A 24,927-nucleotide genomic window follows, 5' to 3' on the forward strand; every position below is an offset into this window, starting at 1 on the left:
CGATTAGGCAAGTTAGACACAATATCTCCACCTGTTAATTAAATGAAACAGAAGCTTCATGTGTGCAGGTAAAATGCATCACTTCTGTGATTGTAAGATAAAAACCAGCATTATAAAATATATCTGAGATTAAACAGAAGGGTGATGAACGGAAATTATAAATTAAAAAAGTAAATACAGGCCACAAGGACAGAAATAAGGAGGAAATGGGCTTTACACACAAAAATCCACTAACTGAGGGCGTCTTCTCGCCTGAAATGGACTTGTCATAATTCCCAACGTGGCTGCGTCTAACCATACTTGACATTGATTTGTTTGTAGGCGGGCTTGCTTCCATTTGTTTTTTTGAATGAAGATCATAGTAAAAAAGTTGACTTTCACTTTGAATTCACTCTATTAATTCTCAGAATTAAATCTCAGAACTACCAGCAAAAAAAGTCCTCATCGTTGCGAAGATCCTATCACTGGAGGTGAAAGCTGAAAACAACCATTGCTGCTTAATTTTCTTCTTCTGTTGTTTGACGCCGTCTCTACAACGTATCCACTTCCTGTAATTGATCTGATGTGGTTCACTTTGATCCAGACTCAGACCACATCTCATCAAAGACAACAAGAATACAATTTTTTTTCTTTTTCGATATCAAGCACTTTATTCATTTGAAGTTTTGCACAGATGATGTGGAAGTCATGTTTTGTTAATTAAAAATAATGTTATGTAGCTGTGTTCAATCAAGTGTGACATCATTTCAGGTTTAAAGACACAGTTGTGTGAAAAAGAAGACGAAAAAAAACAACAGCTTCATCATTTAATCAAGGAGCCCATTTAAGATCATTCACATTCCGGACACATTGCATTTCTTTACAATATTATTTTTGACAAACTCACTATTCACAGATATTTTAATAGTTTCCTAGTGAAACACAGGGACTGGTCTGTTGATCAGGTCGACCACATTATGGTGAAAGGCTGGCCCACACTGATGGCCTTTGAAGTGACATCTATAATCAGCTCCTGTAGACACAAGAAGAGAAATGTGTTAAACTTTTCGTAACTCTCCCCCAAAATTTGCTTGAATGATTGATCGGGTCAGAAAAAAACCATACAAAACACAGATTAAAAAATAAAACCAAGGATGAAGCAGAGAAAGGTTTTGTTTTTTTCACGCGTGTGTTATCCTACGTATTGAACTTTCTGATATTGTGTCATTCAGGCTGCAGAGAGGTGTGATTCCCCGTCGACCTGTAGATGAATGGATTGTCTTGAGCTGGAAAAAAACCTTATTACTCCGCGCGGTCTGTCCCATCCTCATCCCTCTCTCTCTCTCTCTGCCCTTATTCCTTCCCCTTGCCCATTTTTCATTCTCCCTTTCACCTCTCTCTTCCTGTCCGTCTGCTTTTTTTCGGTGTATTCTCTCACCCTCAAAACACTTTTGTCCGTCCTCCCCTCCTATCCTGTCTTTTCATTATTCTCGACTCATCCATGCATCACCATCACACACACAGACACACACACAAAAATTCAAAATCCCTCCGTCGTTTTGACTTTGCTCATCTGCAATTCTTGGCCTCTCGTCTGGACTCGCCCTGTCTGTCTCCTCCAAGAACAGTATAAATCTAAGATTTCTGGGCTACTTTCACCTGCGGTTATTTATGGAGCTGCTGGGCCTATCATTTTCATGCTCTTGATAAGTGCTCTGAGTACAGTACACAACCTTGACAGGAACATTTTGTCAAAGGCCCAATGAGAAGAGGGGAACACATGCAATCCTTTTAAATCTGGCTTTGTCTTCCCTCTTTCTTCTGTTTCAAACTCCGTCCGCATCGCCCGTCCTTCACCTCAAACATGGTGTGTCTCAATGTAAAATAATGATACGTCTCTTCTAAAGCTCCCGACACTTTCTTCATTACTCCTATATGTGCCTGTTTTGACTTCTGTCTCTGCAACCTGGCCTTGATTTGAAAGGATGGCCGCAGCTCAAGCCCTGTTATGATGAACATTAAAATCCGCTCTGAGGTTTCTTGAGCTCCAGCTTAACCTTCCAGTTTACACTGATCTCCCTGCACAGCACCAGAGAGGAGATTTACACAGAGATACCCAGTAGGAAATTCATTTAATGTAAAGGGTCGGCAATATCACGGTACTAAATTGTTTTAAACATGGCCACTAACAATTACAATGCTTACGATACTGTGAGGCATTTTGGACGCATGGATCATCCCGGGGCACGTCGTGTAACAGTGCGTGTGGCTTAGGTTTGAGTACACAATGCCCCCCCCCCATGATTTTCTGTCACTTCTCTTTTCTGTTCAACCACTGGAGCAGATGATGGAGGGAGGGAGGGAGAGGAAATGACAATCATTTTACATGAGCGGCTTTAAAAATCACGCTCCCAGAGAGTCGTGTCTCCGGCTCTGTGCTCATCACAAAACAACGGTGTCAGGGGGATTGCAGAGTTGATTACAGCTATTAGATGACAAAGAGCAGCACAGCAGGGGCCGGGTTGTGAACCTGAGTGCTGCTTTTCTTTTTCTTTTTTTGAAGTGACAGGTTATGACTGGCAGGGAAATGCTCAATCACCTCTGAAGCAGGGGGTGTGTTTATGGAAAGAGTTCATGCAATGATAAAGGAGGCAAGCTCAGCTATGATACCACTGCACAAACCCACTTCCTTCAATGACACTGATCGTATGCAGGTAAGACAGTGATGCCCATGTTTTGAGGTTAGTGGAGCAGAAATCTGTATGTGGGATGCATAGGAATATGTGTATTATATACTTATTGCAAGTTGCCTTGGATAAAAGTGAAATAATAAGTAATGTATTGTACATAGTATACATATTAATGATTGCCCTCAGTGTTCACTGCTTTGCAACATTAGAAAACACATTTTAACTTCTTTAAAACTACATCTTTATCACACTACCATCAAATACAACACAACCAAATACTTTATACAAAATCGACTCTAAGTGGCAACACTTGCTTTAAGTTGTGAGTACTCGTTCTTTTCTTTCTTGTTTTTGTCCATGTGTGTTTTTTTAAAAGGTATTGTGTTGAGTCACCGTACACATTGGTTCATATTGTGATTAATACTTAAGTTTCCTATTTTCCGAAAGCAGATACCTCTATCTAGCATTTAGATTATTAACAACCAGTTAAAAACACAGCAAAGTGAAAATCTTGATTTACAAGCAAATGCTTTGAAAGCTGGAGACATTTTTCAGCTCTATTCACGTTTCTGATTCAAAGCATTGGTATGATGAGGTTAGTTTATCTGTAAATTGAATCACACATAAACAAAGAAGGAAATAATCTTTTACACATTTTAGGTCAGTTTCTGTCAAAACTGTGTGCACAAGCACATCACTCTTTTTCCAGAAACCAGCGTTTCATCTTTGATAAAAGCTTCTGCGGTTAAAGACCTCTTCCTGTACTTAATGATTTGTGTTTATCTCAGAGAAGCTAGTGCACAATGGCAGAATTAAGACCGTGTTATTCTAAGCCACTTTAAAAACGTAGAGGAATGTTTAGTTATCATTGATTCAGCTTGTGATTTAGAAATTGTAACTTCTAATTTAATAGAAAACCCAATTAATCACATCTTAAATGAAGCTACTATGCTAACTAAACAAAACCCCTCTGACCTGAGTGTCGAGGTGGTGCTGGGGGATCAGCTGATGCTGTGTTCCGGCTGAGTCTGTTAAGGTGGCTGATGCGATCTTGGCGCTGCCGGCGCCCCAAACCCTCACCACGCCCAGGATCAACCCGTCAGCAGGGGCCAGCTTATTGACGACGACCTGACTCGTCAACTTTCTCTGGAAGATAGGAAGATAGAACAAAGAGACAGGGAAAATTAATAAAGATAGAATAAAAGTTTTACAAAAGTGATTTGACTAATATCTACTTAAACATTGTTCATCCCAGGCATATATTTACTTTATATTAGTGAAGACAGCTTCTGATTTGTCTCACAGGCAGATCATAAATCCTGAACTTAGCGTTGTCAGCGTAATTTGCTGAAAATGGGCTGTAGTGAGCTGAGCCATGGACTTCCACCTCTCTTTATCCAGTTGTATTCCACGCTTCATCTCCTCACAGAGTAAGATTTAACATTTGAGTATCTTTCTCCATGTCATTAGTTTTATATCCACTGGGATCAATTTTTTTTCTCTATGACCTGCTTTTAGTAGATATTATATTCTGCAAGGAGCTCTTGATTGTTTTAGTAGTTTGAAATCTGTGCTCTTACCATGTTTAAACCATGGATTAAGACACATGCTTTGACGCACACACACACACACACACAAACAAACACATGTATTATCACTTAACAAAAGTGACAGCCCCTTTGAATCGGAGAGACAAAACTAATCTCACTTTGTAAATTGCCTCACTTCGATGGAACAAAACTCGTATGAAACTAAGGGAGCACAAACGCACACACACACACACACACACACACACACACACACACACACACACACACACACACACACACACATCTACATCCAGATAGTCATCCAAAATGGCATACGATCTGCTAATCTGCCAGGCAGCAGTGGCCTCATTGCCCAACTTATCCTCATCTTCCCACATCTGCTTGTACACACACACAGACACACACATACGCACACACACACACACACAAAAGCACATTAGAACTCAAAGTCACACACACTCATGCTCTCTTTCTCTCTCCCTCTCCCCCTTGGCTGTCAGACAGTGTGCCTGTTTTATCGCTGCGTGAAATTGCTTTGGAATGAGCCTGATGGTAGGCAGAGGACAGCCGCAGATGTTTGGCTATGGTCGCTGTACGTGTGTGCATGTATACTGTAGATGTGTGCATACAACGTATGTGTGCGCCTGTATATTTGTGATTAGACCCACGCTCATCACCGTGTGCCTTTGTGTGATTGTGTGTCCTTGTCTGGCTCGGGAAGCAAATGGGGCACGGTTGGTCCCATTAGTCCCAGCGATTAGAGCGTTTCTGTCATGTCTGAATCAAATTTGTGATCAAACTGTGGCCTGGAAAACATTCTCCACTCCCTGGACTTCGCCGTAAGGGCTTTGCAGCACTTCTAACTGTTGGTATGTCTGTGCCTGTCCAGCGTCAATGTCGCAGTTGTGCCTTTGTTTGTAAGATTTTCCACTTTTTTCCCCTTTAAAACCTTTTTAAATGTGTCGGGGAGTTCGTGGATTCTCATGAAATGAAGCAAGGTCGGTGGGGTTGATGCTGGTACCCCATTGTTCGCACTTTGGAGCTTCTATTTTGTTTAACCCTCCTTCCCCTGTCTTAATTAATTAAATGCTGATATATGAAGGTAAGGTGTCTGACCCCTTATAAATAGAGTAATAGTCAAATTAGAGGTTGTAGACGGAGTGAATAGGCTTGTGAATACTGAATGATAACTTCAGACATTCTATCTCTAAGGGAAGGGACTAAGGGAAACATCTATGTATTAACTTCTAAAGGAAACACTTGTGTTATTGCCATGACATTAATGAAAAATGTCATGTTTGCCAGTAAAACCAAAACAGTGCTTGATATAATTCCAGTGCTTATTGGTTTGGTATTTGCTATGGTAGTTTTATCCAAATTTATATCTTCGCTTGATGAATGAGGCTTGTGCAACATGTCATCTTGGAGGCACCATTTGAGTTTTGCCAACTGAGGCCACAAAGCCTCTCTTTGTGCTTGTGTTTGTGAAAGGAGATTATATGAGCCGATAGAGATGTGAGAGCAATTTGGGGGCAAAACCACCAGGAACACAATGTGATCTGCATGAACACAACCACAGCTGCTCCACTCCCACCACCTCTGTGCCAGGCAGCGTGTCAGCTCTGAGCCATGTAAACACTAAGCAGGAGCCTGTATTTGCAGTTATCAGGGCAACTTCAGGTTCACTTCAGGTTTTTTTCAGTCCTTCGAAGCTCGTTCACCTCTTATCGGGGGGGAAATCTTCACGGTAGCTTATGCTGAGCGTCATTGTTGAAAATCATATCTCAACCTGTGTGATATCCCCGCCCACTGGCCAATCAATTCCTTTGAAACATGACATCAACGTTCTGAGAGGATCCTGTGGCGCTCGGTGTGGATAGTTAGAGGGTCCCTGAGGAGGGCAGGGGTCTTCAGAGGCCCACACAATCCTGGTACCTACTCAGATCAGTATCTATAAGTACGAGCAATGAGCTCACAGTACCACTGACTGTCCCCCCCCCCCCCCCCCCCGATCTTTAAGTGAACTATCCCTTTAAGGGGAAGCATAAGGGAAGTTTAAAACAATGTCTGGTCGGTTAAGTGGATCCCACCGCTAACACACCCAGTACATCCCAATCTCTCCTAGTTTTCAGATGCAACAGGCGCATCCTGTCACCATAACCCCAAGTGCGCACAGTCGTGCTCCGTGTCGTACAGATATAGGTCAATGTCTGTATTGATTAGTTATAGTAACGTTTCCATCGAAGTGTGGCCTCATTCAGAGCCAGTGCAGACACAGTGTGTGTTAAACCAAATCTCATTATAGAGGCGACATCATGTGATTGAGTGAAACGTTTCATCTTATCCAAGAGGCCTCTTCAATTCAGTTCGACAGGTCTTGTTAGCAAAGAACAGGTTATATCTCCTGGCCCCGAGTTATTTATATCCTTAATATGTCGTTGCCACATAATATATCTTTTTAACCAAATGTCACCGGCGGGGGGGATGCCTCTGTAACTTACACATTCACACAATCAGTGACTTTTTATCTGCTGTCCTTCCTGCATTTATTTATTTTACTCTGGATAATGTGTTTGTTCTCCTCTCTAATCTAACAGTTTGCTCCTTGTTTGTTAAATATGCGTCTCTGCTGCCAGTTAACTTGTCCGTGACAGTGATTGGTCATATGCAGTAAACACCGCCCCTTTGATGTGCACACTCTCATATCTAGAGTAGGAACCTTTTTTAACCCTAGACCACTAACGTCGGGTGTTTTTTACCCGAGTGAGTGCGGTCATTGGATTTTCATTGTGTTTCCGCTGTCTGAATGGTGTGGGTCCTTGAGTAGCTTCAGTCTGCTCCCTGACTTCATAGAATGTTGGCTAGTTTCCCTGCTCCCATTCCTGGGTTTTTCAATATGTACGTGTTCGGTTAAATTTTACCCGACATTAGTGATAGAGGGTAAAATATTAGTTTAATATGATATAAATTGTAAATGATGCAGGGAGACTGTGCCTTCACCAGACATGTCCCAGGAACGGCTGGACAGAAGAACAAGTTAACCAGCTCTATTTTCTCTAAAGACTCCCTAATTTTTCACAAATTTTAGAGCCTTTTTATAGGGTCCCCCATGATACCTTTCTTTTCGTTTTATGAGATGTTGTATAGGGTAAAATAAAAGAAGAGTTCTTCAAATTGCCATGTATTGGTGAACATTAATCTATTTTGATGAAAATAATTTTTTATCAGGTATATTATATCGGGTAAAATGTAGCCGACGTTAGTGATGGTGTAACTAATTGTACGTCAGTGTTTTAGGGTTAAACTAGTTGGTGACCAGCTTCGTGTGACCGCCTAGCCTGACAGGGTTTGCTAGGTCAATTTAACAGAAAGATATCAGGGTTATGTTGAGCGTAGTGCAGGACTCAGGTGTGTGCACAACAGAATCACTTGACTAAAATGATACTGTGGCTTCATCAAGGGTGTCGGCCATGGTGATGGCACAGAGGCCTTACAAACCCACTCAGGCCCTGTTCAGACCTGGTATCAACCTCCATCATATCAGACCACGGCAATAAGATCATCCCTTCACACCTGGTATTACTATGTGTCCTGCATCTGTCTACCGTCACCACTTGGATTTCACTTTCCCCGCTTTAAACGCAAATAAACAGATCATGATTTATGTTAAAACCAGGTCTGAACGGAGTCTTGATGTGTCTGATTGGAGAACAGGACTCAACAATCTGACTTGGCAGCATCCACTCCACAGTCACTATTGTCTTATGTCACCATGACATGCACAGGATGACCAAGTTGTACTTTCAGAAGCAATGATACCAAGTGAATAAAATTGTAGTAAAACAGAAAAGCTCCAGCAATCTGTGTGTGTAGTTCATAAAGGCTCAAATCCATACCACCACCCTAGAGCTAGAGAGAAATCATGTGCTAATGGTTTCCAGTGGTTAGCCTTTGACATCCGCCCACCACAGCCCTGATTCATGGTGAAAGCCTGGACTTATTCTCCCAGTTCTGCTGCATTAATAAATATAATGAAGAGAGGGGGGGGGGGACCCGACATGCAGTTGGCCCCGTGAACTCACCGGTTCCGCTGCGAAGGAGGTCAGCAGATACTGTCCTCTCTCAACCGTGTCTGAGGAGAGAGAAAATCGGAGTGAATTACATAATGAGGTGGAAATGGAAGGGGCAGAGAAAATAGGTGCCACGACTCGAATGAATGACGGAGAGAGAGAGAGAGAGAGAGAGAGAGAGAGAGAGAGAGAATGAGACAATTCCTGTCGACAAAAGGCCCGAGTTCAGTGGGTATACAACTAAGTGGTCACTTGATGACGTGGGTCTAAGCCTAAGTTACACGGGGAAAGGATTCTTTACTTTGTAAACAGAAAACCGAGTGCACGTGTGAACAAATGAGATGAGAAATATCTTTTATTTATACACTACACAGTGACTCATCACAAAGTATTTCGTCAACTTATTAGTACTTGATTAAATGAGGCTAGTAATTAGGGAAGTCGCTGAGGTAAATAATTGACCAGCTACACTACTTCACCACATAGAAGAATGAATAATTAATACGTCTATGAATGAGTGGACATCAGAGCGGCTGAACGAAAGCGCGGCCGGCGCACAAATGAGTCTGCGTGATTGACAGCCGAGTGCGCAGCTCACCCTCTGAAGTGAAAATCTGAAATGCGGAACAAAAAAAAGAAAGAAGCTGATAATACAGGTAAGCAGGCGCTAATGCGAGAGGCAGAGCGAGACAAGAAAGACACGGAGCAGCTGCAGCGCAGGCAGACGGCGAGATGCTGAAGTGAGGAGCGAGGGAGCAGATAAAAGAGGAGTGATGGAGAGCGTATCTCCAGGAGGCGTCGCAGAATTACTGTAATAGTGTCTGTCACTTCCTTTCCCTGCCAGCCCTTTCTTTGTCCCAACACAAACACACCTTTCTCAGAGGAGTGCATCTGCTCAGCGGAGCACTTTGGAGGCTGGTTCTGCTCGTATACATTAGTGCGTGTGTGTGTGTGTGGGTGTGTGTGTGTGTGTGTGTGTGAAAGAGAGAGAGGATGAGGAAGTATAGACAAACTACTTTATAGTTGACTGTGTCAATCTGAAAGATAAAATGCATACTCAGTAAAAATGTGCTCACTCATCCTGCACTGTGTGTCACAAAGTGGGATATTACAGACATCCATCCTGATACTCATTTCCCCATTTTTAAAATTGCGTCTTAACGAAGTTAAATCAAATTCTGACCGATGTCCTCCCATAACCAACCCTGACTTAACAACATTAATAATAATAATAATTTGAATTTATACAGCGCCTTTCACGAGACCCAAGGACGCTTAACATGGGTCACATATACATCATCTATCTAAATTCCAGAAATATCTGTCCATCTGTATGTGGCTTGCATATCTCAAGAACCGTTCATCTAAACTTCACACTTGAAGAATTAATGCTTAATGAAGTGCAGATTGGAATTTGGTGCAATTTGGAAATGTGATACATTCAATATTAAATATCCATATCAGCAGCCGGTTGTTACAGGATGGTTTTTTACAGTTTCAGGAAGAAAGCTGCAACCAGTATATTAACCGAGGCTGAGCAGATCATTCCAAACAGGCGGGTATGGAACAAAAACTGCACAAGTCGAATAAATTAGCTGCCCTGTGTGTGTGTGTGTGTGTGTGTGTGTGTGTGTGTGTGTGTGTGTGTGTGTGTGTGTGTGTGTGTGTGTGTGTGTGTGTGTGTGTGTGTGTGTGTGTGTGTGTGTGTTCAAGGGTGACCTTTCACTTACCTATTCCTTCTCCATCATCCCAGAAGAACGATCCTTGAGCAGTTCCGCTGTCGCTCAGGGCAACTATCAGTCCTAGAGGATTCTTCCGACTGAGAGAGAAGGAGGTAAAGAGGGTTTTAACACTGAAGGACGTGTATTAATGCCGCCTCGCTTCTGTTGAGGACATAAACATTAACATTTGCACCAAGGGGATCCACCTGATCTCCCTGCTGCCGGAACATCCACAGCACTAAAAGACAGAAAAGACCCACATGGTGATAACATGTAGACATGTGAGCATTTACCTGTAAAATGTGTTGTTCTCTGCTTTCTGCCAGGGTACAATATAGCCTCCCCTGATATGAAGGTTAATCTGGTCCAGGGGCGTGGGCATTGGAACCGTCTGGCCGCGCACTCCAACATATTTAGCCTGAGAAATGCAGCAATAAATACACACTGTTAAAGAGCAAGAAATACTTCATGTAATTAAACTTTGAGTAATTTTCTTCATTCATCCCTTGGTGGGAAATTGCCATTTGTGAGCGTGGCGCACAGTGGAGATATATGACATCTACCAAGGGCTTCATGAGAAACCTTTCTGTAATTTATTTCTATAGGAAGCCTTTGCAAACTTCTTAATTCCTCTTTGTCCTTGGTCGTTTCGTCTGGCAGCCTGTGTGTCTGCTCGGGGAACGAGTAACCACTCCTCTCCGCCATCCCAGGCCTCCATTCAACACATTGTTCCTTGAGTTTTGTTTGGCTTCATAATGCTGCCTAACAGATGGGGGAATCCCCCAGCTAGAAAGAGACTGAGTGATTGGATGTTTGCTTTTGTAATGAAGGCGCCTTCTGCAGTTGTTGAGCAAAAATCCCCTTAATGATGTTGTCAGAGACGTCGGTTTTTGTTGTAGTGTTAATGTGTTTTTTTTTTTGGTGTCTTTTTCTACATATATTTGTTTTTCGTTAAGACATAAAGCATGGACTCTCATACCTTAGGATGGGACATTATGCAGGCACTAAGAAGCCAATCAGACGCGCTGAGCTCTTCCTGTAATGTTGCTTAAGTGCCAGCTAATGTATTGTTTCACCAGAGCTGTGCTTCAATGCATAGTAGCAAGAAACGACGGGGAGAGGCTTTGTATTTATTGAAGAGTTTCTCTTTCTAAATCCATTTTAAGACATGCACTCTGGAGGACGTCCGCACAGCTCTGTCCTTTCTCCGCAGCAGGAGATTCTCACGGCTCTGTGGAGCATTCAGGTGAGGGATGGTACTTAATGCACGAAGCAGGATGCAACATATAAGTTAGATGTTTTTCTTTACAGCATATCGACACTGACATCTGCCCTTATCACCAAAACCTCTCTTGGTATCTTCGTCCGTGTCTTCTACATGTGTGGCACCGCCTTTTCTACCTAATTGTTTTACTTTTTTCGACCATTTTTTGGTTGTTTGTTCGAAACCTCATCAAGAATTGTCAGCAGTGAATCCTCCAGACAATCTCTTGGTCTAATCTCACAAGTGCTCATTCGGACATTCCCCAGAGTTCTTACCAGACGGCTGACCGGACAAAAATCTGAGAAATCTGACTCAGACATTTGCATTCTCATGTACAGCCCTTCCGGGGGAATGGCAGCATAATTGTTTCCTGGTTGTTGTGGACATAAACTTACCGAGTGGTAGTCATACCAGCGTGCATCGGGAACATAGCCATCCACGCTCCTGGCGCCCTGTCAATCACAAAATCAGTTAACCAAAAGAGAAAACACATGCCCGGAGCAGTAGACTGACAGCTACCCCTGAAATGATTGATAAGCTACATTTGTGATATCTTAAATACTGCGGGGGGTAACAAAAGCACGTTGTGTGTGTTTTTGTGTGTGTGTGTGTCTGTACCTGGTCGAGTACAGGGGTGATCATCAGAGCAGGTCCCCAGAGGAACTGCTTGTGGATGTCCCATGTAGCTTTGTCGTTCACAAACCTGTGATGCAAAAAACACAGAATCATTTGAACCAGACGGAAAAAATATTTGTATTTCCAATGCTCCCTCACGTCTCCTCGGCACAGATGACTGTTGAAGTACTCATTCAGGATTCGATGATTTGACTATGCAAGCTAAATAACGCTGCCAGAGTTAAACCCTGCCAGCTCCTTAAACACCATCTGTGACTTTACAAGAGTCTCTTATAATAGATAAATATGGTGTATGTGTGTGTGGGTGTGTGTCTGTGTGCGTGCGTGTGCGGCAATTTTTTGTACAGTTGCACAAGTCCACATCTGGGAGCTTCTAAGACCGGGTCTTCTAAATACATGGTTACATTTGCATCAAAGTGCCTTGCTCAAGGGCGTCTTAATGGCAGTTGCTCAAGTGGTTGGAACACAATTCTGACCTTGTCACGTTCTTCAAATGGGCAGCTGTTTCTTAACAGCTTTTCTAACCTCACTAAAAAAGAACACGGATGCTTCCACAGTGGGCAATTTTATTCTCTCACACATTTGAACACCTGTAGCTTATAAGGGAGGCTTTGATGGTTACCAGTTGAAAACGAGCTCTGCATTTAAACGGAGAAGTGCTGGAAACGTGTTGAGGCACTAAAATGAAAGCTTTCCTTAAATTGGTTTTAGTCCAGCAACCACCACATGGGACTTTCTGCATACTGATAAGAAATAATGTAGTGTAAAATCAGGTGGTCTTGCCAGCAATCAGGATAAAAGATTCATGCTGTTAATACCGAAATGACTTCATAAAGTCTTTACTTGTAATGTAACAGCCATGACGTCAGCAGAAAAGATCAGGCCTGTGTGTGTGTGCGTGTGTGTATGTGTGTGTTTGCTTACTCATGCAGCAGAGGTCGGACTACTGTGCTTCCTTTGGTGTGAGCCTCGTACATCAGAGTGTACAGGTAGGGCAGGAGGGTGTAGCGGATGTTCAGGACATCCCTGGACGCCTCAGCAAAGGTGGAGTTCCAGGCAACAGGGTCTTGTCTCTGAGAGGAAAACCGTTTTAAAAAGAACAGGGTTAACCAAAACGATTGGAAAGAAAATGATCGAAATCTGAGTCGGTTATTTTTTGTGACAATTGTCTGTTGTAGGAGGATCTTGGCCGCCGTTGGTCTTTAGGCTCCTGCATTCACAAATGATGTCAACAAGACTGAGAGTTAAACTCCTGGAAATTTTTCATCCAATAGAAACTTGACAGCACTAGTAAAGTCACTTTAACTTATCAGGAAGACCTTTATCACATTCATCAAAGGGCCACTTGATTCCTATAATTGTGATGCCTACTTTGCATTACGGCTTTATTCCCTGACCTTTCACCTGCATATGTGGAACGCTTAAAAAACCCAGTGACGCCTGCTAATATGTGGCTTTTGTCTGTAATGTAAATGAACTCAGTCAGGATTCACTCCCAGCTTTCCGATCTGCAGGGATGGAAACGTGACGGTCGAGTGCGAACCTCTGTTGTTGGTGCCGTTAAACATGACACATGAGGACAAAAACTGAAACTCCCCTTCTGACAATAGGGGAAAGAAGTCTTCACCTTTTTATCTGGTTTACCCTCATTGAAATGACCCACTGGCGGATTGTGGTATAAAATAGACGTATGGCAGGGAGAGCACACCTTAGCATCCTTCCATGGACAGAAGAACCGGCATCATGACATTGATGAGGTCAGATTCAGGATGAAAAGGAGGTGCTGGGGTCGCTGACTCCCAGCTGACCCACTGGATTTGCTCCGGCTGTTTATTTCTCCCAGTTAACAGGTAGAGATAGTCACACACAAGCAGGTCTATATGCAGAGGATGTATTACGGTTAAATTCCTCTGTGAAATAAATGTACATCCATACACGGCTGCATTTCTCTTATCCTGTCATCCCGTCTGCAGCGGTGACTGTTCCTCATTTGTATTTGACAACGACGCTGAGAATGAATAACTTCTAGGCGCGGAGACTGAGCGGAGACTGACGGCCGCCCTGTTTGGTTTGTGGCACACGCCAGAAATAATCAAATGGTCTGTTCGCACTTCTAAACGATGCCGGCGCCTCCTCTGCTTCACGCTGCGCTGACATTTACCTTAGTCTAATTGGCAACAAGTGTAACTCCCCCCCATAAGAGACAAGGACAGGAGAGGAGGGACACAGTGTACTGTCATTTTGAGAAGATTTCAATGTTTTCGCTGCGTTTTCTGGAGCTGCAGTAAGAACAGATATCAGGGTTTGGTCACACACACACACACACACACTCACACACACACATAGAGGATCATGACGATTTTCAGCCGTGTGCGTGTGTGTCTAGGTGTGTACCTTCAGATTTGATAATGATTATTGACCATAGCCCGGTGGTAACTAAGTACAGGCCTAACAGCTTATCATTGAATTCAGAAAATCTCTATTATCTTATGACCTAAGGAGTTTGCCAGATTATCATGTAATTTTCTGAGTGTATTCACAGGATTGTAATTATGTGGAAACCCGGGAGTTCTAACACCTGCTTCCCTTTCCAGACACACACTCCTTGTGCACGCTCATGCCTCACAATTGGAAGTGTTCAGGGGTAAGTGCTCATCACACAAGCTGTGTGTGTAGTAAAGATCAAGAGAGCAATGAAATGACTTGGAGATAAACAGGTATTAATGCATGTTAATGGGAATATAATCATCTACACTTGAGTTCTGCTTCCCAGCCTGAACCGGATTAGTCCAGACAAGGCCTCCGTTTGATGCTTTAAGCTTCTGACTCAAGTTGGGTTTTAATTGTTACCGTTGCCAAAGAGCTGTTGTGCTTTTGTTTATTTATTTTCGGTTTCCCAGTTAGCATGATTGCCCAAAAACCAGTGAACGAATTGGGAGGACACTTAGTGGAAAGATGCAGTATGGGTCAGGACAGACCCCTTAAACTGTTGGTGACATCTTTACTGGGCCTGATATTCATGAGTGTGTGTGATTTGGTGCAGATTCAAGTAAAAATCTGGATGGACCGAATTTAAATAAGGTTTCTCGGAGGGGTCTGTTGGGACTTGGCTGATGTATGCACTCTACTAAGTGCCCATCTTGGTGGTTAAAGTAATTTATTAAGACATCCCTCTTTTTTGTCTGTCTCTATCTGTCGCTCCAGGGTTCAGCAGGTCTTATACAGTTCATATCACACAGGATTAAGTATGATGCATGGCTGTGGTTGTGCATCAAAGTCTTGCACAATAATCAGACAGGCTAAGATAGGAATAGAGGTAAGGATTTGGAGATTCTAGAGATTACATCTTGCAAATAAATGCGTGGATAGCTACTGATACAGTATGTTGACTGACGATCAAAATAAAGTAAGAAATGTAATAAAATACATGGCCCTTTAAATATATTATGTTGTACCAAACTATATAATTACTATAGAAAACGCTGTACAGACTTACTGGTGTTAGTACAAGTACTGTAAAAGATGTAGCATGGTACCTGATCAAGGCTCAAATATCATATCCTCACCAAGTATTCAAAAAAAAAGCAGTGTCCTACCCAGGTATATATAAAGCTGGATGTTCATACATGGACGTGGACCTGTACCCCTCTCACAAACTTGAACCATTTGTCTTTTAAAGTTAGTTTGACTTCTTTGCCTTAAAAAAATAAGAAATACTTTTTCATCTTGTGTCTTTAGGAATAAAATATCTTTGGATTTTAGCGATTTGAACCGAATAGCAAGCAACTTGAGGACAAATGAGGATAAATTGTTAATCAGTCAAAAAGAAAACATATAATAATGGTTCTTGGTGATCCCCCCTCCCCCAACTTTTGAACATTCGTGCATTGCTTGACAGTCGCACCACTGTCTGCTGGGCCCTCAAGGTAGACTTTTCATCTGTGGAAAACCCAGTGGAGGAGTTGATGAAGAGATGTGAGCAGGGAGTGCAGAGGAGCAAGGAGCAGACAGAGAATCCATCTCATGAATCCGCCTAATTTATGGCCACATTTATTGTGGCAAAAGGCCTTGTGACACCCACTGATTGGAGGCATAAATGTATGCGTGCGTGCACGTCCTCACGCGCACAACTTCGACGGAGAGAAAAAAAAAAGGAAGATATCTCCCTGTGTCAGCCCACCTCATCTCTTCTCTCCTCCACTTGGTCTTTCGCCTCATTTATCTGTCTGAGATCTGCTCCCTGGGCCCGTCTCATAAACCTCAGACTTTTGTTTTGCATTGCAGAGCCTTACATCAGAAGAAGAAAATATATTTAGAGGAACAATAACACGTCCCTTTGGGTGAATAATAATAATATACATGACTAGAATATGACTATGCCGCTGGAGCGAGCTCGGCGGAGGATATATCTTGTTTAATTAATTTTGCATTGTTCCCATACGACTGTGGACACTGCAGTATATTGCTGGCGCAGTGAAATTATCTCGAGGTCAACATTGAAAGTTGTCTGAGGGCAGAGAGACGCTAGGCGTGACGGAGCTCTGGGAATGACTCTGCAAAAGCTTGCCTCTCTCTCACTCTCTCTCTCTCTCTCTCTCTGCCGTATCTGACCTTGTGTACCCTCCAGTCTGGTCTGTGGTGTTAATACTTTGTTGTCAAACGCCTTGTTAAGCAGACTGGAGGATCCAGTCGCTAACTGTCTGATGATTGTGGTTTTTATACGGCTGACTGAAAATAAAGAAAAGAACACACAGTAGACCACGTACTTAACTGACAGTGATTCCCTTTTCTCTGCTCTTCTTGTAGTGTTTTTAATCCTTTCAACACTTTTAATTTGACTTGATCCCTGATGTTTCAAAATTGTTTATTCAGCCTTGCCCCAGCTCTCACATCCTCATCACTACCCTTAAACATGAACCACCATCCTGTCTTATTCCCCCAACAGTTTCATCACTGCATAATTTTCCTCCTTCTCTGTCTCACAGCTTCTAAACTTCTCTCACCCTCCTCATCCCTTTATCTCTGCTACTTGTCAGTATTCATCCTCTCCATTCTTCTGTTCTTCCTGTTGGTATAAACACCTGTATATCCCGCTCTTGCACCAGTTCTCTCTCTGCCCCTTTAACTTTGTTTCCCTGACTTTATCAATTCCACTCAAACTGTATTTTCTGAGCCGCCTTTTCATCATGTGCTATTTTTTCTTGTCAAATTTCTCCATGTTTAAACAACCATTTGCAAGCCATAGTTAAATGATTGGACTCATGGTGTGTGTGTGAGTGTGTGTGTGTGTGTGTGTGTGCCTGGCATACGTGCGTTTAGGTTAGGTGGTGTGCAATGGTGCCCAGATCACCTTGAGAATTCAATTTTATCCCCATTCCATGCCATTACCCCCCTCCCCAACACTCACATGCAAACACAAACACACGTACACACTAGTGTGTCCTGTCTCTTGTTGCAGACTCCAGTGCAGAGAAATTTCGCCCGGTGGGATCGATCTCCGGACGGGCGTTATTGGATTTCTCAGATGTGTTCCAACGCTCTTAAAGGTCACCGCTAGAATGAATGCCACCGACACTACACCACCAAACAGGTCTATCTTGTTGTGTTTGTGTGTCTGTTGCGCGTGTGTGTGTGTCAGACACAGATTAAGAGAGAGAGAAAGCAACTTGGTTTCTTTTTTGAACTACTGTATTTGTAACGTGTTCCTATTACAGCGATATGATTATGTAACTCATGTCGATTAATTTGGATTACATTTAGCACCAGTCATTTAAAGTCAGGGAAAGTGGCTTTTATAGCTTCTGAAAGGATTCAGCCTTTGTGGAGTAAAGCAGAACTAGCTCATGTAGATCCATTGTACTGTGCGGCTTTATTTTCCATTATACCTTTAAGGCTGAAATAGGCCCCATACTGCACATGTTGAACGTTTGTATAAAAAGTGTTCACTCTTTTCACAGGATGCACATATAAAAAAATAATTAAATTTATTTTTTCATTGTTATCATTGTATATTATTATAATTTTGTGAAATCGGAAATACCCTTAAAGGTTCATTGTGTTTTCGGGGGGGTTGATTTAATTAATAAACAGTCAACCTGGGTTATCAGTTGGTTATCAGTGTAAAATAAACTGAAATAAAAAAATTCCGGTTTTAAACTGGATTTAAATTGGTTTAGAGCCAAGCACATCTCACATCTTGACTTAACTTCCTCCCACAGAGTCAGGATGGCGACTCCTCATCGTGGATCGTGAAGGCAGCTGATCATAGATTATGATTACATCCAGATTTCTTAGATATACAAAATACCAGCTCACACATACTACTATAACTGACCCTACCCAGATCATTACAATTATCATTACTGCTCCTTTAATCTCTGTCAGACAATTTCTTTTGTTTAGATGGTGATCGATTATTTGTGAGCATTTCTCTTGTGGTCACTCACCATGTTTCCTTTGCCATTGTGGTTGCGTGAATATGGATAGAAGGCCCCCAGCTGCATCCAGCGGAGACACATTTCATAGTCAGCTTTATTGAAGAAGCCACATATGTCTGCCCCGGTCTGAAAGAGATGGATGGACAGTCTGAGTGGATCTGGGTGTGTCTGCATGTGTGTGTGTGTGATGGATAGAAAGTAACAACATGTAAGCAACTGGAAGGCTGGTTTGACCACAGCCAGCATTGTCTGATCCCAGGTCACACTGCTATCGCCGCAAGCATCGTGTTTCTGAAGTGTCCTTGAGCAGGTCACCGCCAAAGAAAGGTATGTTGCTCTGTGTGTGTGTGTGTGTGTGTGTCTAACCCTATGACCGGGCTTTGAGCAATGCATGTGATCTGCCATACAGCGATTGATATGGTGTCAGATTGTGGTTTTATTATTAGACACTCTGAGCAGATCTAAGAGGACAGAGACAGGAATAACAACAAAGACACACAAGGGGTGAAGAGGCAAAGGCAGAGAGAGCCAGGACAACAACGACTACTTAATTAAAAACAAATGTGTATAGGCGGTGAAGCACGGCCCTGGCCGGGGGGGGGGGGCTTTGTAAAACACACTTTGCGGTGTGTCTGAAGATGTCCTCTGATCAAAGGGTCTCGAGAAACAAAACAGCATCATTCCAGCAGCTGTAATCTACTTAGAGAGGACAAGGTCGCATCAATAAGATTATGCCTTGTCAAATCCAAGATCAGATGATTATACTTACGTAAGGGATGCCAAACAGACTGAACTCCATCATGCCTGCAGAGCAAAGGGAAGCGGAAAGTTAGGCCACGCGAAAGGTTCTTTACAGTGTGTTAGAGAGCTGGGAAGCACCACGTTGTCAAAGAGACGGGGAACAAATTGAGAGAGTATCTAATTTTAAACAGCGAGGGTTCTTAATTCATGACCATTTGTCTCTTAAGGTGCACATTCAGATTAGCACAAATAAGCTAGGCCTCTTACTGGGATTTAACTTCAGAATAAGTCTTGTTCTAACCAAATTGCTCTCCTGTATGCGTGCATCGCCTCAGTCATTGGTGTGTGTTCATTTGCAAAAAAACAACTGGGCAAATCTTTCAAACTGGAATTATGGAACTTGTAATATTTGTTCAATGGAGATTTTTTCTATTAAGTTATCCCAAAGTCCGGACTGAATAGGCAAAGAAAGCTTTAACGTTTTCGGTAACTAATGCTGGGAATAGGTTACAGACTAATTTTCAACTTCAAAACCTAGTAATGCTCATTGTGTTCTACAGTTTAATAGGATCAAGTTTATGAGTTATACATTTATGTGTTTGTCTGTTCATTACTTTTGCTTTTGAAACTGTCTTGTTCTTGTCTCTCGATCTCTCTTGTAAAAGTATAATCAAATATCGGTACAAAATGTCAACTTTTTCAACAAATTTAGAATGTTAATCTCTGTATATACCTATAATGGATTTGTACAGCTGGTCCCAGCTGGCATTGTTGTCTCCCAGCCAATGTCCAGCCCATTTTCCACTGGAGGGGTAAGTGGACCTCGTCACCACTATGCCTCTTTTGCCGGTCACATTCAGCAGGGCACTGCGCAGGAAGACAGAGATTCAAACTCACAAACTGGCAACAGGCAGCGTGTCAAAGCGTCTCCTTTCCTCTCAAGTAAAGTAAATTCATTTTAGAGGCAAATTAGCCAATTAATTGTGATTGTTAAATTCAACATGGTGCTAAAATGAAATCCTTCCTGAGCTAAGCCCAACTGGGCTCAAGGGCCGATGGTGCCGAGCATTCTGCGGCTCGTCGGTAGATAAATCTGCAGTCAAGCTCCCCTGTGGTAAGAATATAATTTCACTGTGAGGACCGATGAAGTTTCACATTGGTGATTATTACCATAAAGATTTGATGAGACCATATTTCTGTGGATAACTGGAAGATATCAGCCACACATTTCCTGTGGCTGCATTTCCTTCCTGAATGTGTTTTCTCCTCAACTTCACTTCATCTGTAGGCTGATTATGTAGGATTGCGGTGATTAAAATAATTTGCATTTTTCTAATGTTGTCTGGGTAACACAAATATGTATCCTGTTCGCTGCTGTTAGCAGAAATACAATACAAATAACGGAGGTTATACTTTCTCAACACGATATTTGAATAAAGAATGAATATGTCTTCTTACAGATAAATCATTTATTTGGTGAGGGGGATTTATTTACCTGGTAAAGTAAAGAATAACAACATGGGGTTGTTCATTGCACTTGCAATCAAATACCCCCAGCTTGTACTTAAATTGTCTCTACATGATCTCCAATTGTGCGTGTGTGCTCACATATACGTTTACTCCAGCTTCAGCTCTTCTCCTCGCCCTGATGCTGCGTCTGTGCTAGCGTGCAACCTTAACCATGTTCCTGTACTCTCATACAAAACTCTTAAGGAAGTGAAGATAATGCACCCATAACGAGGGCGGGATACATCTGTCAACACTTAAGTTAATTAAAGATTTTTGACGGACTAGTTGCACAAAAAAATCCAAGCACCAAAGAAAAAGGAGGGCTGATGCGCAGTAAATTTGAGTGTGTGCGCCCAATGCGAGCACAAGCAGAGCAAACCTCAGTACAAGCAGTGGTTATTTGAGTTAGAGCACAGGGTTTTCAGTTAAAGCATTACAAAATCTGAACCTGAAAGCAATAAGTCTGTGCTGATGGATAAACATGTGAAAAAAAAAACAACATTCAAATCTGATAAAAATACACATCTTTACACGGAAAAACAAGCAGGGGCACAAATATGAAAATAAATATATATTTGCTTACTCATAGGTAGGCTTGGTGTGGGACCAGCCATACAGGTTGTGGACGTCGTAGTGTCTGACCTTCTTCCCATCACTGAGGATCTGCTCGCTGTTCATGCAAAGAGTCTTATGGTTCAAGCCACGCTCTTTCGACTCCAAGGCTTTTGGGAGGAAACGCACAAACCCACACACCTTTACAGTCCCACCTCTGACAATGTGGTCACTCTGTAAACATTCTCACAAGGATAGCTCTGTGTGTGTCTTACGTGGCATATACGGGGGGTTCTCTAGAAGTCGATCACCGAGACACTTCCCTCCGACTGTGCCATGGACAAAACTGGCAGGTTCATTCATGTCCTACAAATTCGAATAGATAGAAGAAAAAAAGATCAGGCAGAATGAGAGTGGAACACAGTTCATCGGAAGTTTCTCTTTCCTTCACTTACAATCCAGAGGCCGTCAAACTTCATAGTGCCCTCATAGAAATCCTTGATTTCCTGTTGCCACCATGCTGCCGTTGTGTTACGGAAGAAGTCGGGGAATGCTGTGTATGACCTGTAGCGCTGGAAATCAAATGATAATGACAATTAAAACATCAGGAAATCAAATGCTGGAAACTGAATTATCTCATTTATTCTTATTGTCTACACCGCATTTGCTTAATTATGGCATGAGGGGCAATTTTGGATAATAGCTGGGTTTTCGATGCACGGGCTGCATCCTTTGGAGGCTGTATAAACTGATTGCGTCAAAACGGCATCAATAAATTGTGTCTTTTGGAAGGTGCCTTCAATTGTGCCAACAAATACGTCATTCCATTCCCGGACAACAAAGGATCAATCTATACCAGGATTCATTGCTTACCACTGACGAAGCTTATGACCTAGCTATCACCGCCTCTAAGTAACTAACAAGGCAACGGCAATAACTGGACAATCCGGTGACGCTAATTGGAAATCCTCTGTAGACCAGACCCTCTCATCTAAATAAGGCCTTCACAGAATACACGGCCCACGAAGGCCAACTCTATTGTGGGCTGCGTAGGCTGCATCCCCTGAAGGAGGCAGCCCCTTAATTGGGACACAGATACTGTGTAGCCTATTGGTAGTTAGAATGTTAAGGCATTCTTTCCAAAGCAGAGGCTTGGGAATATTATCTGTCAATGAAATTAAAATGTAAGTGTACCTCTACTTGTGTATCCCAGTCGAGAGATTCATCAACAATGACATCAGGGAAATCTGGCCAGACCTGCAAATGAAAATTAGGAATCGTACCATAACACATAATGCAAAAAAGATTGTGACATTCTCAGTTTCTCTTTATCAATGCATCCGAAATGTGCTTTTCCAGTTGTTAGTTTGTTCATCCACTCCCTCTTACCTTCCCCCACACGATATCATCACTGAGTCTTTTGGGCCATTTGATGAAGACATCCGCTTGTAAACCTCTCTCAAAGGCAGGATAAGGACGCGTCTCATTGCCTGAAATGGCTGGATCCTGGAGTAAAACACACACAATGCTTGTGTATGAAGTGAGAGGAGATGTCGTGCAATGTAGCGATTAAACATTAAATATGTGCAGATTAACTGTAAAAACCTGACATTTAAAACTGCTAGAAAACATTTACACCAGCACTATGGTTGCACCACTCATGTGACTGTATCTGTAATTTATGAAATGAGAACATTACCAGAATGAAGATGAACCTCATGCCTTCTCCTCTCATGGTGTCAACCAGGGCAGGAAGGTTTTTAAACTCTGGGTCCAGGACAAAGTTGAGCTGACGATCCATGTAGTCAATGTCTGCGTACTGCACATCCTGCAGGACATAAAACTCAAATTATCAGAATAAGTTTGAAATCACTGGTATTTATTAAATGTGAGTTTCGCACATTTTGTCCGATTCCTGCTTACATACATATGGTTAAATATGGTTAGTTTGTCATAATAGGCAGGTTACACATGAGATACAGTTTGAGAAAAGTGAGACTTTTCATTTGCTTGTGGCTCTTATGTCTCTTATCTGCGGCAGTTAAAGGTAGATTCGTTGCTAAAGCCACCTGATGTGTAGCCTTTGTTAGTAGCTGCATGTTCTGCCTCTTTAACTCCACTTAATGATGCAGGATTCTTTATGGCTGACGTCAGCTCCTTGCAGGTTACGGCTTTGCGGTAGAATATTCAGGGGATCATTTGATTATCAATAGAAATTCTTCAAAGGATGGGATTCCTGTTTTAACATCGGACATCTTGTCATGGATAGACGCAGTGCTCTCACAGATTGAATATTAATTTTTATTTAATTTAAGTGAAAAACGTTGTTATTCAAACTGTTTTGTAAAATGCTATTCAAATCTGACTGTTGCTGTCAGAGAGAGTCACTGTTTCTCTCACAAAATCGGAGATGTCTCGAGGCTGAGGGAGCTACAATGGAATGGATTTCAAATAAGATTAGAGGTCACATCTCATTAGGTTGAAAGAGACATACTAAATGTCCTCCATTAAGTCAATGCCTCCATTTTGCTTTATCCCGGTAACTTTTATCTAATTTGGTTTGATGCAGTTATTGTCCACATACAGTGAACCAGATTGGAAAATATTGGTAGATACTGTGTTGGATTTGGCTCTGTCTATTTCACTGAGTGCATGAACAGCGAACAAGAGGAAGAATCAGATTGCATTCGCTTGGATGAGGGCGATGAAAATATTCCTTGAGCCACGGCACTGATTGAATGACATCAGCCTCACAGCCAAAAAGGAGGTAAGGATAGTTGAATTTATTTGGATCAGTTGATATTTTATGAGTTTCTTTTTGATGCTATCTTTTCTCAACAGCATGGTCTTTCAATTTGGGCGCAGGACTTATTGATTTCACTTTTAGAGTTTGTACTGCATCCGTCAAAACCCCGCTTAAACAGCTTAAGCGGGGTTAAACAGCCCCTTCCATTACAGCTCATCTCCTTGCAGTCACGATGTGTGCTTTAGAAATGTCTGCCCTCTGATATCCCCTCTGCTCTTGGATTGTTTTGAGCATCAAGTTCGTGAAAATACCCTGACCAAAAGAACGGCAGGAGTTGTGTTGACAAATTAAATTTTCCTCCGTCCTCATTGTGGGTTAATTTGCATTACTTCCGGCATTTGCGGAATTACTGGGGTTCAACTGCTTCAATATTCCGCCGGCTTCCCGTCAGAAATAAAACCAATGATATATTTCTTCAAGATTTAAGCTACAAAATATCCATGAATAAATGTAAAAAAAAGAGAAGAAATTAATGATTCTTCTCTTCCAAAGAATTATTTTCTGTTGACACTGAAGAAGGTTATTACTTATAAGTTGACACTGTGTTGAGAAGTGATTTGCGAAAGCGTGTTACATCTTAGTGGTAAGAAACAGCCTTATCTGAGTACTTACATACGGTATACCTGCCGCCCTCATGTCTCTATAGAGATCTGCAATCTCGGTGTCATTGCTGTAACCATAGCGACAGAGTTGGAACCCAAGAGACCAATAGGCAGGTAGAACAGGACGTCCAATCAGCTGTTGAGAAGAAACACAAACAAGGAAGTTAAAAACAGTTCAGAAAACATTGGCAAAAAAAGTTTTTTTGCTGGAAAACAGGACAGTGTCCATGAAGTGTTTGTTTGATTGCGTTTGTGTGCGAGAGTGTGTGAGAGTGTGTGTGTGTGTGTGTGAGTGTGTGTGTAAGTATGTGTGTGTGTGTGTTTAGATTGGCTAAATGAGAGAGCGCAATGAAGCGAGGAACTCCCAGCT

General features: G+C 42.2%; 1 protein-coding gene across 1 annotated transcript in view; it reads right to left on the reverse strand.

Moving 5' to 3' along the window:
- Window positions 1–621: 621 nt before the first annotated feature.
- Window positions 622–24,927, reverse strand: part of si (sucrase-isomaltase) — a 66,492-nt gene continuing 42,186 nt past the window's right edge. The window contains exons 30-47 of the mRNA XM_062386259.1: window positions 24,568–24,693; window positions 22,849–22,977; window positions 22,539–22,655; window positions 22,344–22,406; window positions 21,605–21,721; window positions 21,425–21,515; window positions 21,181–21,319; window positions 19,822–19,955; window positions 19,117–19,151; window positions 18,357–18,473; window positions 12,835–12,983; window positions 11,893–11,977; window positions 11,670–11,726; window positions 10,304–10,428; window positions 10,020–10,108; window positions 8,302–8,351; window positions 3,645–3,815; window positions 622–1,012 (exon numbers count right to left, since the gene is read on the reverse strand). Of these exons, the coding sequence (XP_062242243.1) occupies window positions 941–1,012; window positions 3,645–3,815; window positions 8,302–8,351; window positions 10,020–10,108; window positions 10,304–10,428; window positions 11,670–11,726; window positions 11,893–11,977; window positions 12,835–12,983; window positions 18,357–18,473; window positions 19,117–19,151; window positions 19,822–19,955; window positions 21,181–21,319; window positions 21,425–21,515; window positions 21,605–21,721; window positions 22,344–22,406; window positions 22,539–22,655; window positions 22,849–22,977; window positions 24,568–24,693 (1,866 nt within the window). The 3' untranslated portion in view covers window positions 622–940. The remainder of the gene's footprint in view (window positions 1,013–3,644; window positions 3,816–8,301; window positions 8,352–10,019; window positions 10,109–10,303; window positions 10,429–11,669; window positions 11,727–11,892; window positions 11,978–12,834; window positions 12,984–18,356; window positions 18,474–19,116; window positions 19,152–19,821; window positions 19,956–21,180; window positions 21,320–21,424; window positions 21,516–21,604; window positions 21,722–22,343; window positions 22,407–22,538; window positions 22,656–22,848; window positions 22,978–24,567; window positions 24,694–24,927) is intronic.

Source organism: Platichthys flesus, chromosome 4 (assembly GCF_949316205.1).
Source record: "Platichthys flesus chromosome 4, fPlaFle2.1, whole genome shotgun sequence".
NCBI lineage: Eukaryota > Metazoa > Chordata > Actinopteri > Pleuronectiformes > Pleuronectidae > Platichthys > Platichthys flesus.